General features: G+C 50.2%; 2 protein-coding genes across 2 annotated transcripts in view; both read left to right on the forward strand.

Moving 5' to 3' along the window:
- The first annotated feature begins 45 nt into the window (after positions 1–45).
- On the forward strand, positions 46–4,333 carry LOC131214872 (sorting nexin-17). The gene is made up of 6 exons (XM_058209201.1): positions 46–644; positions 2,037–2,232; positions 2,310–3,028; positions 3,096–3,317; positions 3,382–3,489; positions 3,601–4,333. Exons 1-6 carry the CDS (start codon positions 582–584, stop codon positions 3,766–3,768), a joined length of 1,476 nt encoding a protein of 491 aa, XP_058065184.1. The 5' UTR covers positions 46–581; the 3' UTR covers positions 3,769–4,333.
- A 3,937-nt stretch (positions 4,334–8,270) lies between these two features.
- LOC131215092 (tyrosine-protein kinase-like otk) overlaps positions 8,271–19,872 on the forward strand; it is a 43,068-nt gene continuing 31,466 nt past the window's right edge. The window contains exons 1-3 of the mRNA XM_058209469.1: positions 8,271–8,352; positions 11,383–11,511; positions 11,581–11,763. Coding sequence (XP_058065452.1) covers positions 8,271–8,352; positions 11,383–11,511; positions 11,581–11,763 — 394 coding nt within the window. The remainder of the gene's footprint in view (positions 8,353–11,382; positions 11,512–11,580; positions 11,764–19,872) is intronic.

Consider the following 19,872-nt stretch of genomic DNA (forward strand, 5'->3'; position numbering starts at 1 on the left):
TGTTGATAATTCCAAGTTGGCCAGCAGATCAGGCAATAAAACTCCTCCGCGTAAAGATCGTGTTTCAGCCATTTCTTCGCGAGGTGCGTAGAGTTGATAAGCTCCGTAATCTCGTGGCATCTTGCAGGGTGAAGTGCAGGGCAGCATAGCTCCGTGTGACACAAAGTGGTAGTGGTGGAGAGTTTTGCATACCGTGCGTAGGATGATAAGAAAAGAGTGAACGGTGACCAGATGTGTTCGAAGCAGGCGAAAAAACCATGAGTAACTTCAGTGCACAACTTGCTGGTTACTGCTTTCTGAAGGAAGGAAGATTAAAACTTGAAGACGCGCCCCAAACATCAAAGTGACCGACCCACACGCCATCCGATACTTCATTACCGGCCCGCCCCAATACGGATAACATTCCAAGCGGCGGTGGCGGTGTGACCTCCCCCCCAGACAGGAATTTTATTAGCATCGAGAAACGCCCTCCAGTGCTCACGCAGAAAAATAGAAACTCGCCTCCATCATCGTCTCAAGCGGAGAGACGAAGGGCAACCCGTCGATTGCCACTGTTCCCTCACCGTGAAAGAGGCTGCAGAATGCACTTTTCGATACCGAGCACGCAAGAGTTCGGCTCCGAGGGAAGCGGATCATCGTTCACGGTAAGGTTTCGGTAGAGCACGGCTCCGCGCACCCCGCGGCGCCGTATCAGCCACGCGATTGTGAAGATAACGTGCGATCCACGCGAGCCGGACAGCGTGCGCGGCCCGTATCGGGGTTTATCCAATTAAATTTTCTTCGCTTAGCACCAATTGATTGGACTGTTGCTCTGATTGCCTGACTGTGCGGAACGGTGGGCCGTGTTATGGCGCTGGTCTGGGTTCTGGAAGATAAAGAAAATGGCACGAACGGGGGGCAGTTGGGTGGGCAGTAAACCGTCTTCAAGTGGAAGAGCATCTCAACCCGGAACAACCGCATACGATCGTTGGCGGGTGATGCTTTGCAAAAAGACCGAACGAGTCTGTGCCACTCACAGTAGTTTCTATTAGGCCCACAAGTGGAGTTCTTGCCAGTAGTTTTACGCAAGCCACCCCAACCCAATGCCGCGGGCCACACGTAACGATCTGCTGCTTGGAGTCAAGCTTAGGCTTTTTTTGTTTGTGAATGCTACCCACTTGATGGTTTTTTGGTAGCCAGCTGACGTAGCCTTCGACCTCTTTGCAAAGATGATGGCCCTCGATGGGGGGGGATTTCGGCTGAAGCACTTGCCGCGTCGCTGTCTACACAAATGGAGCCCGAAAGGCAAAATTACGAAGCACACCATCATCGCCAGGATGCCAATGTGGCTCCCTAGCGGTTGGCTGGGTTTGCTATTTGCCATCGCTTGTTGATCCAATTGCGGAGCGGTGTAATTGCGATATGTTTGTTCGATTCCAAAGTCGAATGCCCTTTGCTTGCAGTCCTACATCCAATAATGTTTTTTCTCCTGTGTGGTTCTATTTTTGGCCGCATTTTTGGGGCCGACAGTGAAGCAAATGTATAAACATCGGCCCCCGAAAAAATAACACGACCTCAACACGCATACTGCTCGCGCGTACGCATTCAATGCGCTGAAATCGATCTTTTCGGCGGAAACGGAATGTCGACCGCGGGTCTTTATTGGCGCGTTATGCGTTTTATGTTAATTCTGAGTAATGCTGGTCATTTTTTACCCTTTCCATTGGAGTTTGCCTTTCTTGGGGAAATGAATGTTGGAACATTTTGATGAAGGAGCGATAAGTGCAACGAAAATGAGGATGAAATGTTAAAATAACATGTGTAGATACATAATTGTGGCAAGCAATGTATTATCTTACACCTTTAAGTTGTGCTCTTATCGGTGATGATCGGTGCGCGGAAACAAAATTTTATTGTTTGTCGACAAAGTTGTTTGTTGTTTGTGTGGCACCATTATGCACCAATGAGTAATGCTGCAAAAAATGCAAATAAGCAAAGTATAGCTAATGATTCATGGTTCACTCATATCTTTTTCTGTATATTACGTACCGTTGCAGGGCTTTAACATTCATATCAATGGTTGTTTTCACTGTTGCCTTCGGTACAAGCAGCTACACAGTTTCCACGAGCAGCTCAAGCGGTCCCTGCCATCGTCGATGGTTTTGCCCAGCTTTCCGCCGAAAAAGTTGCTTTCGCTCACACCAAATCAGATCGAACAACGACGGTTGAGTTTGGAGCGATACATACAGCTAGGTAAGAGCGATTCAAGTCCGGAACCTTTGCGATGACTAACAGCGCCTCTCTTTTCGCCCCAAATGGCTTGGTCACAGTTGGACAAGACCCGATACTATGTCGGTCGGAACTGTTGCGCGCCTTTCTGCTCAAGTCCCAGCAAGAGTCGTCCTTCACCGAGTGCAGCGAGGTAACGCTGGACGTATACCTCATGAATGGCTACCGAATCGCGGCCAGCGTCTACACCACGGACTGTTCGCCGAAGGTGCTAGAGAAGGCGTGTGCCCTGATCGATCTGTCCCCCGAGCGGCTCTGCTATTTTGCTCTCTATCTGATGCGCAAGGAGGCGAGCGGCGAGCTGACGATCGTAAAGCGCCTGATGGACTTTGAGGCGCCGTTCATCTCGCAGAAACGCTGGGACAACTGCCGGCTGGTTCTGCGGACCGGCTATTGGGATCCGTGCTACGATCTGGTGCTGATGCGTGACCGGATTGCGCTCAATCTGCTCTACCTCCAGGCGCTGAGCGATGTCGATCGAGGTTGGATCGTTACGACGCGTGATCTGCTCGAAGAGCTGACCAACATTCAGGCACGGGGCAACAAGAGCGAGTATCTCGAGATCGTGCGAAAGCTGCCCCTGTACGGTTGCTTACAGTTTCCGCGTGCTTGCGTCGACTATCCGGAACCGAACACCATTGCGACGGTCGTGCTCGGCAATAAGGAGTTGAATCTGCTAACCTTCTGCGGCGACGATGTGCAAGAAACCAAATTCAAAGTGACGCGAATCCGCTGCTGGCGCGTTACTCCCATTCATGCGGTAAGCATAGCTGCGTGGTCCGCGTTTCGTTTAATTTTCCATTCGAACCGAACCGAACTTGTTGCAGAATGAGGATCAACCCCCGAACGGCCATCAATCTCACAGTCAAGCACCACAAAAGTCGGTGCTCATCGGGCTGGAACTTTCGTTCGAGTACTTGATGGCGAAAAACCAGCTCAAGTGGATCACCATCTACAGCGAACAGTCGATGCTTATGTCCGTGTGCCTTCAGTCGATCGTTGACGAGTTGCTGAACCAGAAGAATGGATCCGATCCTTCCCATTTACAGGTAACCGACTCCGGCGTCAACCTTCCTGCCCGAGCGTTTGTTAATGTGGGTTGCCTTTTTGCAGAGCCCACAGCATTTGGAGTACGCGCCCCTTTCGTACATAAGACGCGATGGTTCCAACCACTGCATGACGGATTCCAGTTCCACGGATACTCTCTGCAACGTAGCAAATGTGAGTTGAATGTGACTCTATTGTAATCCCCACGCATCGTGCTAACATCGCCTGTTTTTGACCTGATCTGTGCCTGTGTTTTGACCCACCTAACTTTCCTCCCCGGTTCAGAGTGATAATAGCAATGGTACATCGAATCAGCACTCCAGCACCAACGCCAACGGGTCCTCGTTCATCCGACGCAAGCTGAAGGAGTTCAACACAACGGTAAGGTTCCGGAACGGAAAGGACTCGGTGCACAACGAAGCGTTCGAGTGGATCGGCGATGATGATCTCTAGGGAAAGCGAAGGCCGGCGAAGAAAGCAGAGATTCGTGGTCCACCAACCACTCTTCCGCGCAGCACTGCACAGATTTTGATACCGAATTTACTTCGACGCTATCCTCGGTCGACATTTTTCTCCTCATTTTGCTTCTCCTCCACCGTGGGTAGAAGAAGGTGAAATTTTACCGTGTTTATGTCTTCCCTTTTGTAAACCCCCCGTCCGGTTGTGGACAGATTCCTGATGCCCTCCATTTTTGTCTGGAAACATGCTCCCCATCCAGCTGTCCATCCACTTAGCGCTAGGGCACGCACAGAAACGCGAGGCTTGTCGTTGCATACCCATTATATTCTGTAACATACTGAATGTTGCTAATTCCTGCCGTGGCGAGGATCAATCGACGATGTTTTGTATCAATGTAGCGAAATTTTCTTAGTAAAAACAGCCCCAACGCACACATACACCCAACTTTGGCCTGTCGAAGGAGAAGAGTGGCTTTTTGTATTTCTTTCGGTCACCGGTGTATGCGTATGTTGTGGCCTATGAATAAAATTGGCCAATCCCGAAGGTGCGGCCGATGGTTGATAAAAAGTTCACATTGAAAGATGGAGGCCTTGGGAATAGATTTGAACAGCATCCGAAGGGAGCGGCATTTGATCATTTTATTAGGATTTCCGCAGAATCACCCGCAACCAAGGCCCGGCGCGTCCATAAGGATCAACCGGGATGAATATTTGGTTACGATAGAAGCAAAACCCAGTCACGCGCTCCAGGACGATTTCGCTAAACGACGAGTACGACGTGCGAAACGAACGTTCCGATACAACGGCAGCCTCCGTATCTCTGGCACGCTGCAAAAGTGCGACTTCCAAATCATAATTCGTGCCGCGTCCCGTCTGCGTACACGATACGACTTCGAGTTGCCCCCGGTTCGCCAGATCGGCGAGCAACGCGGGAGTGTCCAACAGGCGATGTAGGTATTCCGGCACGAGCACCAGAACCTGGTGGCCAATCCCTTCGAACCAGGCAACGGCAGAAAGAATCCGCTCGGCAAAGAAACGCTCCGTGATGTCGTCGTAGGCCAAATTTTCCCCGTCGCAGATGACTGGCCGTCGAGCTTCCACCGGAATATCCATGGCCGTAATGTCGTACCTTGTCGCCGGTACTACGGTCCTCGACGATGATGGCGGCGGTCTGATCCTCATGCCGGAGGTCCCCGGCTGGGGGCTTTCCTCGCGGCGTGTCGGTTGCTTAATTTTGCGCTTTCGTTGCTGCTTCATGGGCAATTTCTTCACCCCTTGTTCTTTCCGTGAAGTGGTACGTATTTTCATAGTTTCAATTTGGTGCAGAGAGTAGTTTAAAAAAGCCAAAAATGTGCCAAGTGAACTGTGGACTGCCAAAGGTAGAACGAAAATAGCGCAATTGTTTGTGCCTACTGCGAGTTTTTCGCATAACCGCTTTTTCGAATGCTCGAATGATCTTGACAACGTTTCGGGCTGCGTTTGCTCACACCAACAGTACGCGGCCATTTTTAGCGTCCCGGTGTGTCAAAAAACGTAAACAAATGTTGGTATCTCGCACTAGCGCGTCAGCTATCCCTTTCCCGGGAACGCAGAGAGGGGGAGAGAAAAGTTTCTCTCTCTCTCGTTTCGTGTTCGGGATTTTTTGGGTTGAAAAAAAAATAGTACGGAAAAATACAGTAAATATGTTAAAATAGAAATCATCGAAAGCAAAAACCGGGGCAAGATTTAAGATTTAAGATTTTAAGATAAACATAAACTCCATAAACATAATAATAATTAAACTAGATGTTTAATGACGATCGGAAATACATCGATCCGAAGCCTTGTTAAGGCATTTTTTCTATTTTGAGGCGCCAAATTTAATGTGCGCTGTGCAGCAAATATCACTCAGCAACGAACCGTTTGATATTTTAAGTCGGTTTCTAACTTTATGCATAAATTCAACGACAGCGTGATGTGGATAATGTTTTGCGATAACAATTTGCAACCGAGTTCCCGGATCCCAGCGATAGCCCATCAGCACAGGTGGCGAAGATCAATTTCGAGACAACTTGGTTGTAACAATGGTGCTTTGCAATTGTTCAAAGCGGCTCATGTAAATAACCAACAAAATGTAGCAAAGTAAGATCCTAATGGCTGGTAGCCTATTAGTTATTATAACGAACAGTCTCGAGGGCTGTTTTGCCAGGCGTCTTTGAAAACAAAAGGCGTCCAAAAAGAGTTCGATTTGAACCTCACCAATTCGTTCAGTCGTTCGGTGTAAAGATTTGTGTTTGCGATGCCAAACTTAGTAACAGAATTGAACTACTTAAACATCGTAGTTTGAAAAGCCACATGCCACGTGGCGATGTATTGTGGCTAGCCAGTGAAACTTAAAACTTAAAATCAGCAACCGAGGCAAATCAAAGGGACAAAGGGTCTTATTAGAGTCAAAACAGTGAAGAAAAGTTTTAATTGAACAAGGAGTCAATCGGTGAGTTTATGAGGGAAGTCGATTCAAAGAGCGGTTGCACAAACTTTTGACCACATAATCTCCTGGAGCTCCCAAACTGTCGTAGATATCAAAACCTAACATTCGTTCTCTTAGTGCATATTCATATTCAGGTCGCATCCAAGATTACACCGATCAGGGTCAACTGGCGGAAAACCGAAACACGAAATCCATTTTCCAATTTTCAATTTTACCACTTTGCGCCCAAAATAACAACTCTAACCTGCAAAAGTTGCCGGCTAACTCCACCGCAACACTAGGCTGTTCAATGAGTTCTTCGCCTCGATCAGAGAAACACCATTTTTTGGTTTGAAAAACACTTTTTTATTCAGTATGGTCTCCCTGGACATCAATACACTAGTTTCAAAGAGACTCCAATTTATGAATTCCATAAATGTTGGCCATTTTCAAAATGTTCCTTCTTTTACTGAACCGCAGAACTTTTGGAACAATCCAATTTAAACACCATCGCACGCACACACGCGAACGCACCGACGTGTGTGGACGTGTCGTTAACATGGTGTTGGTGTTATCTCGCTCTAGCGTCGGATGTCCCTTTCCCGTTCGTAAGTCATACGGAGAAAAGAAAAATCGGCGAAAGTCGCATGTAGAAAACCAGAGACCAAGAACGCGGCGAAAAAAACCGAAGTGCGAAACGTGAAAGTGTGTGTAAACCGAAGTGAAACCGAAGTGAAAGGAGAAAAACCAGGGACCGGGAACGCAGGAAACAATATTTTTTCAAACAATCTTGAACACAATATTGAACTTGAATGCCACCGGAACCAGTAATTTGTTTTCATCATCAGAAAGTGCAGAGTCTAAAAAACTAAAATTCGAACAAGAAGGAATATTTGAAACTTCTCGTATCTCGCTACAATAAACAATAATACGTTCAAGCTGACATGGTGCTAACATTGCTAACTCTGCTGCGCGAACACCGTTAAAATAAATTCGAGCAAGAAGGAGCAATAATATTTGAAAACTCGTAGCTCAAGCTCGCTACAAGAGGTGTTTGTTTCACTGAAAACTAGAGTGGTTCTTTAGTCAGCAGTTTTAGTACGCTCGTGTGGTAATATTTTCGAGGACGTTAAGTACGGTCAATTGATTATCACTAAACATCCGGATAGGAAGGAGTTAAAACGGCCCGTAACTCCAATCTCTCCAGACTCGCTACAATAATGATAACAACGACCAAGCTGAAAACTTGAGCGGTGCTTTAGTTAGCAGTTCCAACTTAATTTTGAGCCCTTGTTCTGCCGGCAGATGGTACCCTTTGGTTACAAAAGTGAGCTGTTCCGGTTGTGTTTGCGTGCTGCCGGTTTTATGCAGAATGCAGATAAAAGCGTGTAACAATTAATCGAAAGGATGAATTAAAAGCAAGACCTATTCCGCCATAAAGAGGGTCTGCAGTGAAAGTGCTGTGCCAAGTTAAGGTTTTTCGGGCAAGTGTGTTGCTGTGTGAATGTGATGCACTTTTCTCCGGAGCACCGGCGTCGGCAGACATAAAGGAAAAGTCTTCTCCTCGATAGTGGCCAAACATGTGAGTGCATCCCTCCCTGTGTCTGTGTGTGTGCGTGCGAAAACATCCATTTGAAACGGGCAGTTAGTCAATTCGGAAGCTCCTCAAATGGTACTTTGATCAAGTACTGGCGGTTTGAGTGCACCATCCAACCCACAACACGCATCGAGATGCAGCTCTTCGGCATCCAGCATCCGGCACCATCGATTGGTGCGCATTGTGAATTCGCCTGAATTCCGCGTGCACTCAATTCCTTGCCAGAGCCTTGCAAAAGGATAGGTCCGCGTGAAACCAATTATCGGGATCCACCCGATCGACACACTGTGATCCCCTTTGTTTCCGGTCTGTTGAAGTGAAGTTTGGCTGGAAGTGGAATCGAGGTGCTAAAGTGGGCCGCCGGAAAGCCGGCATTTTCGTGTTCCCTTCTCAAGTGCGCGTGTGATTGTGTGTTTGGTGGTGCATATTTCGGTCAGAAATCGGTCCCGAAATGGCCCCACCGTTGCTCCCCTCCAAGACGACCGAGTTCCGGTGGCTCCGGATCTCGGTGCTGCTGCTGCTGCTGACTTTTGGTAAGCCTTTCTGCATCTTCAACATTTGTTAGTTTTTCAACTTCGCCTGAGAAATTCTTCCTACGAACAAAGGGCATCGCCATTCTAAGAAGGGGTGGCCATTCTCGCCAAAAACAAAAGCAACGCCGAAAAAAGAAGAACCCAACGTAAGAAAGGCCAAACCAAAACAGCACTTTTCGATTAATTTCTCGTCCGCTTCTCCGTGCGCCGTTCTTTCACACGCCCAGCGATAACGGCCCCAAGGTGTGGCGTGCGCCCCGGAGCTCCCCCCGCCGTTCTTCTCCTTCAAGACGGTTCGCCGCTGCCTTGCGGACCTTTCTTATCTGGTTCGAGTGATCTTTCGTCGGGTGGCGTCGGCATCCATCGGGCAACGTGTTTGAACTTTGTTTTAATTTTGCCCCTTTCCCGTAGCACACAGAGTGGCCCCGGCGAATGTTTCGCCTTCGCTGCTCTGCCGCTGGTTTGTTATCAGAGAAAACGGGGGCCCACTTTATTGGACCTCCCGTTAATGGGTTACGGGCTGGGCGGCCGGCGATAAGTTGCGAAGCGTCATCTCGCCGATAGCCGCCTGTGAAATGTACTGGAAATTAATTGTATAAAACTATTTTGTGGTATCTTTGTTTAATGTGAGCCATTTGGAAAAATGGAGTGCCGCTGGCGATGGAAGAATTTTCTCCGGCCAAATTAATTCATTCGTGCTTCGGCGACCGCACCGAATGCTAAATGGTCCATTTGCATAGCTCCAACATCACCGTGGGGGCTGGTATCGATTCGATGCCATATTTCGTGGGTCGCGCGCCCGTGTCTGTCCTTGTTAGGCCGGCCGTATTCGGCATTTCCTCCGGAATGATGTGCAGTGCCGCGTCTCCCATAAACCAGCGACGCTTGGTTTGTTTACGTGCCCGTTCCTGTGCCATCTGCTAGTCCAACTTTGTCCTGTTTATTCGCCAAAGAAGGGAAATAAAAATACAAAACATCCCGAGCTGGTGGACTGTCTTTCGTTTCCTTTCGGCACGGAATCCGAGTGCGTGCCACGTGGCCACGTGTGACAAATCGCACACCTGCACGCACCCGCACCCAGGGACCCACTTATTCCCATTCAACCTCGAAACCGGGACCTGTCTTCTTGGGACTGCTGAACGGCTGTCGATAAAGTGGCCCGCTGGGATTAACCTTTCGACGGCACGCAATCCGAAGGTGCCCGAAACTCGAAAATTTTAGTAAAAAAAAATGGAAAAGACAGGTGATAAATTCATCGTTTTCCCGTGACCAGCAGGGCACCGGAAGTGCTTGTGGCGGTCTGCCTGTCAACGCAAATCGTCTGCGTGAATGGGGGCATCAATCCGAGCGGCAGCATTTCGGACATTCCGGGGGCCAAATCCTAGTCGTCCTCTTTCGCAGTGGTTGAAGCGCTTCATTAATTTTTATGATGCCACCGTGCTCGGTCGCCATTGCGCAAAAGCTGAAACTGCAACTGTCGGTACCTTCCGCAGTGAGTCATCCGCACTTCCGCTTTCTTTTCTAATGCCGCTCCGGAAATGGAATTTGAATGAAAACACCGATCGAGAAGGGATTACCGAGTGGGCGGCCGGCGGTTTGCATCTCGTTCGACCCCGGGTGATAGCGTCGGCCGTTTGGGTTATTAATCGAAATTTTCACCGAGGTCCACACCGCGAAAAAGCCGCAATTGGGCGTGCAATTTCTGCCACAAAAAACCAACGGCCACGGTACGGCCCGGGGTCGGTCCGGGTTGCATTACGATCCGGGTTTAATCCGGCCCAGGCTAATGGCTTTTGTGGCTCAACGGCGGATAATGAAAGTCATAATGAGCTCCGTTCGGTCGACTTTCGCTTGTAATCCCCATGCAATCCGTGCGGTGTTATGTTGGCCCTCACAACTGTTAATTTTAGTGAGGGATTTATGAGTTGTTTGAACGAGTTTTTCGAAACGTTCGACAATTATGATATTTTGAGCCTGGCTGGCTCCATGAAAAACAAACAGGATTGTCGGTGCTCCGGTAAGGACACTCTTTCAAAGCTCGTTCCGGGGCCGAATTTGAATGCATACTTCATACCAATCGCTGCGCAGTAACGCGAGCAACAACCATATTTCGATAGCGTTTCGAAGCACGAATTTACGATAAATTGAACAGCGGAACTCGGCACCGGCTCGGCGACGCATGATAAAAAGGAACCGTGCCGCGCGTCGTGTTTTTGCGAATGTTGCCAAACAGAGTGCGCCATAAACCGCTCACCCTTTCCCGACTGTGCGGCCTCGTCTTCCGCAAACCGAATCAACCGTCAGGCAACCCTATCGGCGACGCACCTAATGTGTGTGCACCTCTATTCAGGCCAATTTTATGGCATGCCCCTCACCCATGATAACAACATAATTTCCCAGCCGAGCACGCCTGGAGTCGCTTATCGGAGGACCATGTGGTGCTACTGGGTTGTGGCACCCGAAAGAAAATTCCCACCCAGGGGCCCGGACTTTGGCAGTCGGCAGGAGCAACCACGCTTTGGACCGGTTTTTGGCGGAAGTCGAAAATCGAATCCCATAAAATGGCACGGCAAACGGAACGAGCACAACGTTTCTCGGGGTCGCCCGTACCCCGGGACCGGGCAGGACGGGGCTTATCGTGAATCTAGAGAAATCAGTTTCACACCTCGCTCCCTCCGCGAAGAGGCAAGCAAGTTGCCCTTCCGATAAGATCGTTCTCCTTTTGCCCTATTGCCCTCCCCCCCGGCAAATGGTAGATAGGCAATCTTGGTTCGCTCGCTCAACACACCTGAGCCCCATCGGAAGTTGATGACGACACTAGTTTCGTCGCTGGTTCCGCCGAGATATCGCGTGTTGATAGAAAATCGTTTAACGCTTTCAGCACCCACGGTCGGAACTCCTGCTTCCGGTGTCTACTTCCGACAAAGTCTTATCAGAATTTTAGACTAAATCACACCTTTTCGTAGTTCCTTCACGCTTTTTTCTCATCAAATATCTCTTTGTCTCCTTCCCCAACACGACGACACACAGATTCGGTTCGGTGCGAGTTCCAGTTCACCGTGACACCCCAGAGCCGCCAGGTGTACGAAGGGGAAGCGGTTACGTTCGAGTGCCGTGCCCTGTTCGATGATGAAATCGATTTTTCCTGGACATTGAACGGTAAATTGTTCTCCTGCTTGCAGTATCCATCAGCTCTAATGTGACCGTTTTCATGCCCCACCCCGATAGGTGTCCCGGTTCCGGTGCACGGACGGCAGCGCGACAGACCGCAACGTATCTATCAGAACGGTTCCAACCTGCACATCCGGGCCGCCAACGGAACGCTCGATCGGGGTGACTACGTGTGCCTGGCGACGGCCCGAGCTTCCGGCGCCCGGGTCGCTTCCCCACCGGCCCAGCTGGATGTTATCGGTAAGTGAGTGGAAGCCCCGCAAACTAGAGATTCCGAAGGTTTTGCCATATCCCTAAGCGATCGACCGGGGAAAATGGAGCCCAAGCCTGTGGGTCCTGCGGGCTCACGGGCACCCCGCACCGTGGTCAAAGTTATTGCTCTATTAGTGGCGCGTGCTGCGAAAAAAGGACACTAAGAGTGGGAACGCAGGGAGCGGATAAAATCGGACCCGGGTCGCCGCCGAATTTAACGCCTAAACGCACATATTTTCCGTCGGTTGGCCTACTTTCGGTCGGCCGAGGCTACTCTGTGTGTGACATCCCGCGGGGAGTTGGCCGGCTGGCTGTGCTTCTCCGTGGGACACCACCGGGGTTGGGAAGTAAATTTTCTGTGGGACAGGGATTTGAGTTGGGGACCAGCCGGCCCGGAGCGGGTGGACCCGCAGCGCAGCATAAGGAAGACAGGATGTATTGTACGGTAAAAATATTAGATTTAATTAATCCCACCCCGGGGGCACACCGTATGGAACCGACGGAATAGAACCGCGGAGTGCACACTACCGTGGAGACGGCTCCTTGAATTTCTCCGCCTCAATCCGGGCGATAACGCTCCGGGGAAATTTTGGGGTCCCGTCGACGTCGTTATCCTCGGCCCAGGCTAATGGGCAAATGTGGTACGGACGCCGGATCCGGATGGGCTCGACCTAGTTGCATACATGAATGCGTGGCCAGACCATTACACGCCGGCGTCGGCTTCGGGTTGAAAGACAGTAAGAAGGACATGTTTTTTCGTTTCGTTGTAAGTTAAGCCTTGAAGCGACTTGCAAAATGCGACATTGCGGACACGGGACGCTGTTGTTTTTTATCGTTCTTATTATAATGCTCCCAGAACTAGACAGCGTGCCCGTACATAACGCTACATCTTGCTAATTTAAGAATACGAATTATGTTGGAGTGTATAGAACGGCATGCACATAATGATAATGATGATGGAAAATTGTGTTTGCAGCTTATAAATATGTAATTAGTTCTCATTCGTTAAAAAGTTAATGAATTCCAAAGTCACATCCGCAGTGCCATATTGGCTATGCTAAACGGCAGTTGTTGTTGCAGGAAGCCGAACCACGGAGGCTCGTCCTTTGTCGATTCGACGACATGCTATACATAATTAAAAGGCCTGCGTCGAATTTTATGTACATCTCCGGTCCGGAGTCATTGTGCAATTTTTGTTACTGATTTATTTACAACTGGCACTGCCCGAGTGACGGGTTTGCTGGGAAAATCATTGATTTCAGAGGTATTTATTAGCTTTCCTCCAGGCTTTCCACCCAAACAAATCTGACGAGTTTCCAACTCGTGACCAGGCCACATTGACGTTGGAAGAAACAATAATTTTCTTGGTCCTTGCGCAGAAGCGAGTCGCATGGGGAACTGCACTCGTTTAAATTCAAAGGACATATCCGTCGGTAATACGTCGCGTGAGTCACGTGACGAGAAGAGGCTGTTCACGAAGTTTGCGTTTGCTTTGCTTTAATGCTTCGTTTTGCTTTAATGGATTCTCCTCTCTGTAGCAGGATTTGCTGCAAAAAAATCCGTTTTTAATTTGTTGTGAAATCAATAGTTTTCGAGTAACGCAAATTTGATCTTCCCGAAACCAAGCCTACTGAGATATTATCGCCTCCAGCTTGTCCAGTTGAAAGATTGCTTCATCTCACTTCGAACAAAGCTGGCTTCTAAACTTGTTTGTTTCAGTTTTGCAAACGCTTCGAAAACAGAGTTCAATCACGGTTCCATCTGCCAGTAAAGGATAACAGCGCCGACCTTCGGCTGCCTAGCCCAGCCGGCCGGCTGGCTGGCTAGTCTCTGTTTTTCCGGTACGGTACCAACATCAGCGGGATGTGAACCCAATCAAACGCCCGATGTGCGCCGCTCGCACACCACAGATTGTCCAAATAATCTCTCTTTAGCGAGTTGGAAAAATGGCCTCTCCCACAGCCGCCGCCGGGCACACGGCGGTGGTTTAAATGGCCGTAAAATCCAGCCGGAAGTGGAAGTGGAAGCCAGAGCGAGATGGGCCGAACCACCACCAAACTCGCGGGGTGTTTTGCACCGGGCGAAAGACCACCCCAATCAACGCCATCCCCGCCGCGGCATGGCACGTGGTTCGCCGAGTGGGAACAGGGGAAATATAATCAAAGGGAAAAACCTTAAAAAACGGTAAAATGGTACAGACATAACCTCGTTGCGCTCGGCTTGTGCTGGTGTTACGGTTGTTGCAGCCCGGCTCGGGAAAAGTCAGACCAATGCAATTGCGAATGATGTTTTCCGGACGCCCACGGAGCCGGACGGATAGAGAGGATACACATCAAGTCCAAGTTGATTACGAGCTCGCCGGGCGCCGTCCGAGAAGGTCTGGGACCGACTCCAAAATCATTGTCTCGCCAGGGCCCGGATTCTGTTTGTCCGCCGTGGGTTTTTTTACTTCTTCCCGTAACGAGGCATTTCGTCTTCTGTTCGTCATTGGCCTCCGAATTGAAGGAGATTGTTTCAACTCCAACGCAGAGCGAGAGAGAGAGAGAGAGCCAAAGAGGACAAGGTTTCGGCGGTCGATTTGGGTAGTTTGCCTTCCAGACCAGCGAGTGAAACAAAACTCGAACCCCAGTGGCGCACTAGCGTGCATTTGCCGGGAGTTTTCCCCTGTTGTTGTTGGGTTCGGGTTGCGTCCCCGGGACACTGGATGAAGAAAATAACCATAAAATTTTATGGCACATCCTAATGCCTGCGCCCCGGCCGGCGGTGGGTTGAAAGACACGTGGACCGGCCGGCCAGATCTCGTCCCGGCGTTCTGTAGGGGGGACCGCACACGATGAAGGACTCTTTCGGGGGGTAGGGTCCCTAGATGATATTAGTTCATCGACGTTGTCTGTTCGTGTATTTGTGGACCAGGATGGCTACTGCTGTGTCTTCGTGTGCGAGTGTCTCTTCTCTCTCTCGCTCTCTCTCTCTCTCTAGTGAGCGCCATCATCCCGTTTTTGGGCCTGGGCCTGGGGTGACTTATGTTTTTAGTGTCCTTCCCGTCGAACGCCACAGCAAAGTTGGCTGCCACAATACGAGATAACGGGGCGCACTGAGAGAGGCTGAGAAGCACCCCATAGGGTCGGGCTAGTTCCGCTCACGCTGCACTCTGCACTTGGCAGTGGAAGTTTTCCGGCATTTTCTTCCGGATGCACCAACGAGATCCTTCGCGCTGACGGTTCGTGTTGGAAATTGGCATGGTTCTTTGTTTCTGCTTCGAACTTTTACCGGTACCGGTTTGATAAGTTACTAGCATTTGGGGGCTCCGGACGCGGTCCCCAGATCTAATCAACCAAAATTTGGAACGAAACCGGTACACAGGTTACCAGAACGGGGAAGGTTATGTTGTGGGAAGTCACTCCGTTCTCAGCAAGGAATGAGATCTGCACAGACGACGGAGTGGACTTATCATTCCGGACCGGGACTGGCAACAGGGATATCATCATCATTCCGGACCCGGACCGGGCGCATGTATGTGTGCCAACAACACGACGGCTCTGTATGCCGGCGTTCTTGCTGAACAAACATATTTATTTCAGCATTAGCATTAACAGGGCCAGAAAGAAAGAGAGAGAAACAGAGGGAGAGACTCAAATCGAGTCCGACGCCGGGTTGTGAATGCGTTTCTGATAACAGACCGAAAGTGTGTTGATGCATTGGGGCTGGCATGTTGGGGAACGATGTTCTGGGGACGTGCCTTACCTTGCCGATGGATTGGCAGGGGCCAGAATCGGACCGCTATCTGCTGGGTTCGGCATAATGCTGCGTCGTTTCGACCGGTTTTCTGCCGAGCATTTGTGTTGAAAATTGATCGAATGCACGAGAACCGTCTTTCAAATTACCATTAGAGACAGCAGTGCGTCCGCAGCAACACTGGGAAAAGGGAAAGGAACTAGTACCTGGTGCTCTGGCTCTTCACACAATAATGTTTCTGGCCACTGTTGGGCACGGGTCGCCCATTAAGGCAAGGGTTTCGGGTGTTTGCACCGATCTTCGGGAGTGAGTGCGAAACCGATTTTTCGCTTCACAGGACCTTCTTCGCGCCCGTTTTGCTGCAAGCAATGTCCGGCTTCCGGTTTCCGGCAACGTTTAATCCATTTATCAAGCAAAACCATAATTCAAGGCTCCCGAAGGCAGCAGGCTCCTCCTCGTCCCGGCGGCAACCGAAGAACAAAACTGGCAAGATGATGGCGCGCGATGGTGATGAATGAAGCAAGGCGATCGTAATTGTGTGCCTGGGTACTCCGCAACTGAGACTTTGGCCGTCGGGAGAAAGTATTTCTACTCTTTTCATTGACCTCGCTAGGGTTTCGCCCACGGTCCGCCTGGGCCATGAATCAAAGTGAATTACTTAAAGCTATTTGAGAAATTACACTTTGCCCCCGGGACGGTTTGTTGATGATGTAAAAGAATGTGTTTTTCCTTTTATGGGATCGAAGTGGAAAAGTTTTCAATTTGATAATATTTAATGCTCTTTGCTTTTCAATTTTGCTAATATCTGGACCCTTGTTACCTTCGGTGCCGATTGAATGATTTATTTATTGTGAATATAAATCATCGTAAAGTTGTTAGTCAAAATTAAATTCACTTCCGCAAGGAGCTTACAACCGACGAGAACCTTTCATTTTAAAATCCCTCCCCCGGCTCAGTTCACCGGCGTACGTAACCCCAGACATATGAAGTCTTGTTGGCCGCGGCATTTTCTTTCATCTGCCGTGTCGCGATTGCAACATAATGAGCAGCGAGCCTGATTAATTTTCCCGAGATTACTGCAAATTAGTGCGCGAACGGGGCCAAACCCACCACAGCCACCGCGGTCGGCGGGTGGTTCGGGACGCGCGTCCTTCGTCCTGTTTGGCGGAGAAGAAAATAAACAAATGCTACGACACTCCGCACCAACCGAACGCGGTCTGGGCCCCCCACCCTGGTTGATCTCTGGCCACGGCCGCCGTCGACGGAGCTGCTGCTCATAATTTCATTACGTCGATGTATCGCAACAAATCCACTTTCCGGGCCGCGGGCTTCCAGCGTGAAGTGAGGGGACACAACCGGAGTCCCCTTGAAGTTGGTCCCGAAATTGTGCGAACCAACAATCCCCGTTGGTTCCGGTCCGATCCGTCGCCGTGGACCGGAGTTCAGGACGGCGGGGATTCATCTCATCGACTCTCGGAGCGACGGCAGCTGTAACGGTGGTGACGATGACGATGATGATGATGGCGAACAAGTGGGTGGTATACATTTCAAGTGGTCTTCTCGAGTCTGAAGTGTGCGAGGGAGCAGCCACGCGGTACTCCTGGGCTCCTTACACATCCGGCACACTCCGACTGTGTGGCGGCGGCGGCCGGACGACAAACAAACTGGCAATGGCGCACCACTGCCACTTCGGTCGGCGAGTTCCTGTTTTCCCCGACTTCCGCCACGGCGGGAAGGTATGCCGTCCTTGTCGACGCGCGCGCCCCTGGGTTCACCTTCTTGATCGGGTCAGGTCGCCACCCTACGTTGGCAGGCAGGGCCGGGAAGAGGGCCGCCGACAAAACGTGGCGTGGCATCTGCAGCGATAAAAACCGAAATCCGTCGTAAAGTATGTAATTTACGATTACGCCATCTTATGCCGACTTTCCTGTGTCGCGCAGGAACAAGTCGAAACGCAAGGACTCGGGACCCCGCGCCATGGGCTCCTCGTCCGGGATCCACTGGATCGCAGGCGTGATGGGTGAACTCTGGTGACGTAGGGGCTACACTAGGTTGGCCACAGCCGTCTCTCCCGTTGGGCGCGAATCCAGAGTGTGTGCAGGGGTCACCGAGAGAGAGTGCATACCTCTTTTCGGCGAGACCTCGTTCGGGGTGGCGATGTCCCGGTGAATGTTAAAGCGATAATAATGGACGAAATTTATGACACTCTGGGTGCGAGGCAGCGAGGGAGAGAGCGAAGAGAACTTTAATGAAACGGGCCACAGAGAAGGGCCATTTCTCGGACCGAGTCGGAGGGTCCGTGCTGAGCATTGCCTCGTTGTAGGGATTTTCCTATCCCCCGCCACTCGTTTTATCGCGCAGCCCGGATCACGGCCATCAATCCCTCGGGTTGTGCCTGCATGGGTTGCTGCACCACCGCTGCTGGGCCTCGCGGGCCACACGGGGAACTGTTCCGGCGTAGGCTTAACGTCCGCCGGTTCTGCTCGGTCGTTTGATTTCTTTTATGGCCGCTGCAATTTCTGAGTTCCTATCGCCCTTGTCTGTTCCAGAGTTTGCCCCGTTTTCCTTTTCCGGGGTTTTTCTCTTTTGCTGAGCTCGCGGTTCGTCCGCCCCTCGAGGGTAACTGAAAGCGGGTAGGAGAGAGAGAGCAAAAAAAACGGAATTTGTAAATTAAATTTGATCAAAATTAAGGAAACAACACCAACGCTCAACATTTGAATGGCGCTCGGACCGTAATTGGAATAAATTTAATCGCATTCGTAGATTTGTACTCAGATGAATGAATATTTTTAAAAAATGTAGATTTTGTACATTTACAAAGAACCGTTGTAATTTTACATAATATCTCACTAAAAGGGACTGTAAAAACGTACCCCAAAGGAGCCCACCCGCTGAACGTTGGTAGATCAAATAAATCCGGATTCATTGGTATCTTGGGAAACAAAATTAGTCCCCAGCTCTTCTGGAGCCCTTTTTATGTCTTTCGCTACGACTTGCGTCCCCGTACCGCGCTGCACGGTTGCCGGGGGTCTCAGTGGAACAGCCGCTTTTCATCCGATGTATTTCATCTTTTGGCCCGGCAGTGACTTTAATCGTCGTAATGATCCCATGACCAGCAAGAAAACGACTTATTCTCCCCACCGTGTGTGATCCCGCTTCACGCATCGCGGTGTCGGAAGAACTAATAAACAACGCCCGCTCTCTTTCTGTCCTTCTGTGTCCCTGTCGCTGGCGTAGTCAAAACAGTCAACCGTGGCATAAGTAGCTGGCAGTCCCGACATGGAAATGCATTTCTCAAAGAGACCAAATGCATTTCTGGGAAGCTGAAATGGCTTTTTTGCTTCGCTTCACCAAACGAAAACGCTTCGGAATCGATTGTAAACAAACGGGAACGGTGATAAACGCCTCTCGGCTTAGCAGCCGGTTGTCCAATCGCTTCTGAAGTTTGTGAGGAACCGCGGCTGCATCGGGACCGGGGGCCAGGTCAGTCGTAGCCGGAACGTCACTAGACTTGTGAGGAGAAAAAAAAATACACGCCACTATTACTTCCACATAGCCCCGATTTGTTTACCATCTCGGGGATCTCTCGGGTGTAAATAAATGTTAAAACAAACCGTGCTCCCGAAACTCAAAGCCAAAAATCCAGAACTCGGACTTGACTTGAGGATCCGTAGCGAAGTTTGTCAGAATTCCGTGTGCCCGGGAACACTGATGCAGTCCAAGTTGTGCGTGTTCCGTCGGGGAATGTAAACAAGGAAGAATTTATTTTACAGAAAACCTTACCGAACCCGTAACCGTTGGAAAGCAAACAGAACTCTTTCGCTGGTCTGCGATGGAACGAGCGAGAGAGAGAGCATGTCTGAGGCTGAAACGAAAGGTTCTGCCGCTGGCCGGTATTACCTTCTTGGACCGACTCCCCGAGCCAGACCGCCGTATTGGCAGGCGTTTGAAGTCCGCCGCGCACGGGTGCTCGGCCAGCCGACAATAAATGGTAATAAAATGCGCGCTCGTAGCCAGTAGCGGGGAACCGGAGACAGGGCGGACAAAGATGGACAACCTTTACGCGGAACAGAACGAAGGGTGAGAAAAAGAGCGAACGGCCAGTTGTGTGTGAACTTACTCGCGGACGACTTGGTCACAGGAGAATGTTTAAACGGCGGCATTCGCTAGTTCGCCGACTCGACTATGTCCAGTTACGGCTGCTGATGGGTCATTTTTGTACCGAAATAGCTTCTGATGGCTTTTGATGTGGCTGTCGATTCGCGAAGTGCGAAAAACAGGCCTACTAGATACAGCTACCAGTTCATCGAATCACTCCGGTATGGAGACAACACACACCACTTCTGTTTAAGCGTTAGGTGT

The sequence above is a fragment of the Anopheles bellator genome, chromosome 1 (assembly GCF_943735745.2).
Source record: "Anopheles bellator chromosome 1, idAnoBellAS_SP24_06.2, whole genome shotgun sequence".
Taxonomy (NCBI): Eukaryota; Metazoa; Arthropoda; class Insecta; order Diptera; family Culicidae; genus Anopheles; species Anopheles bellator.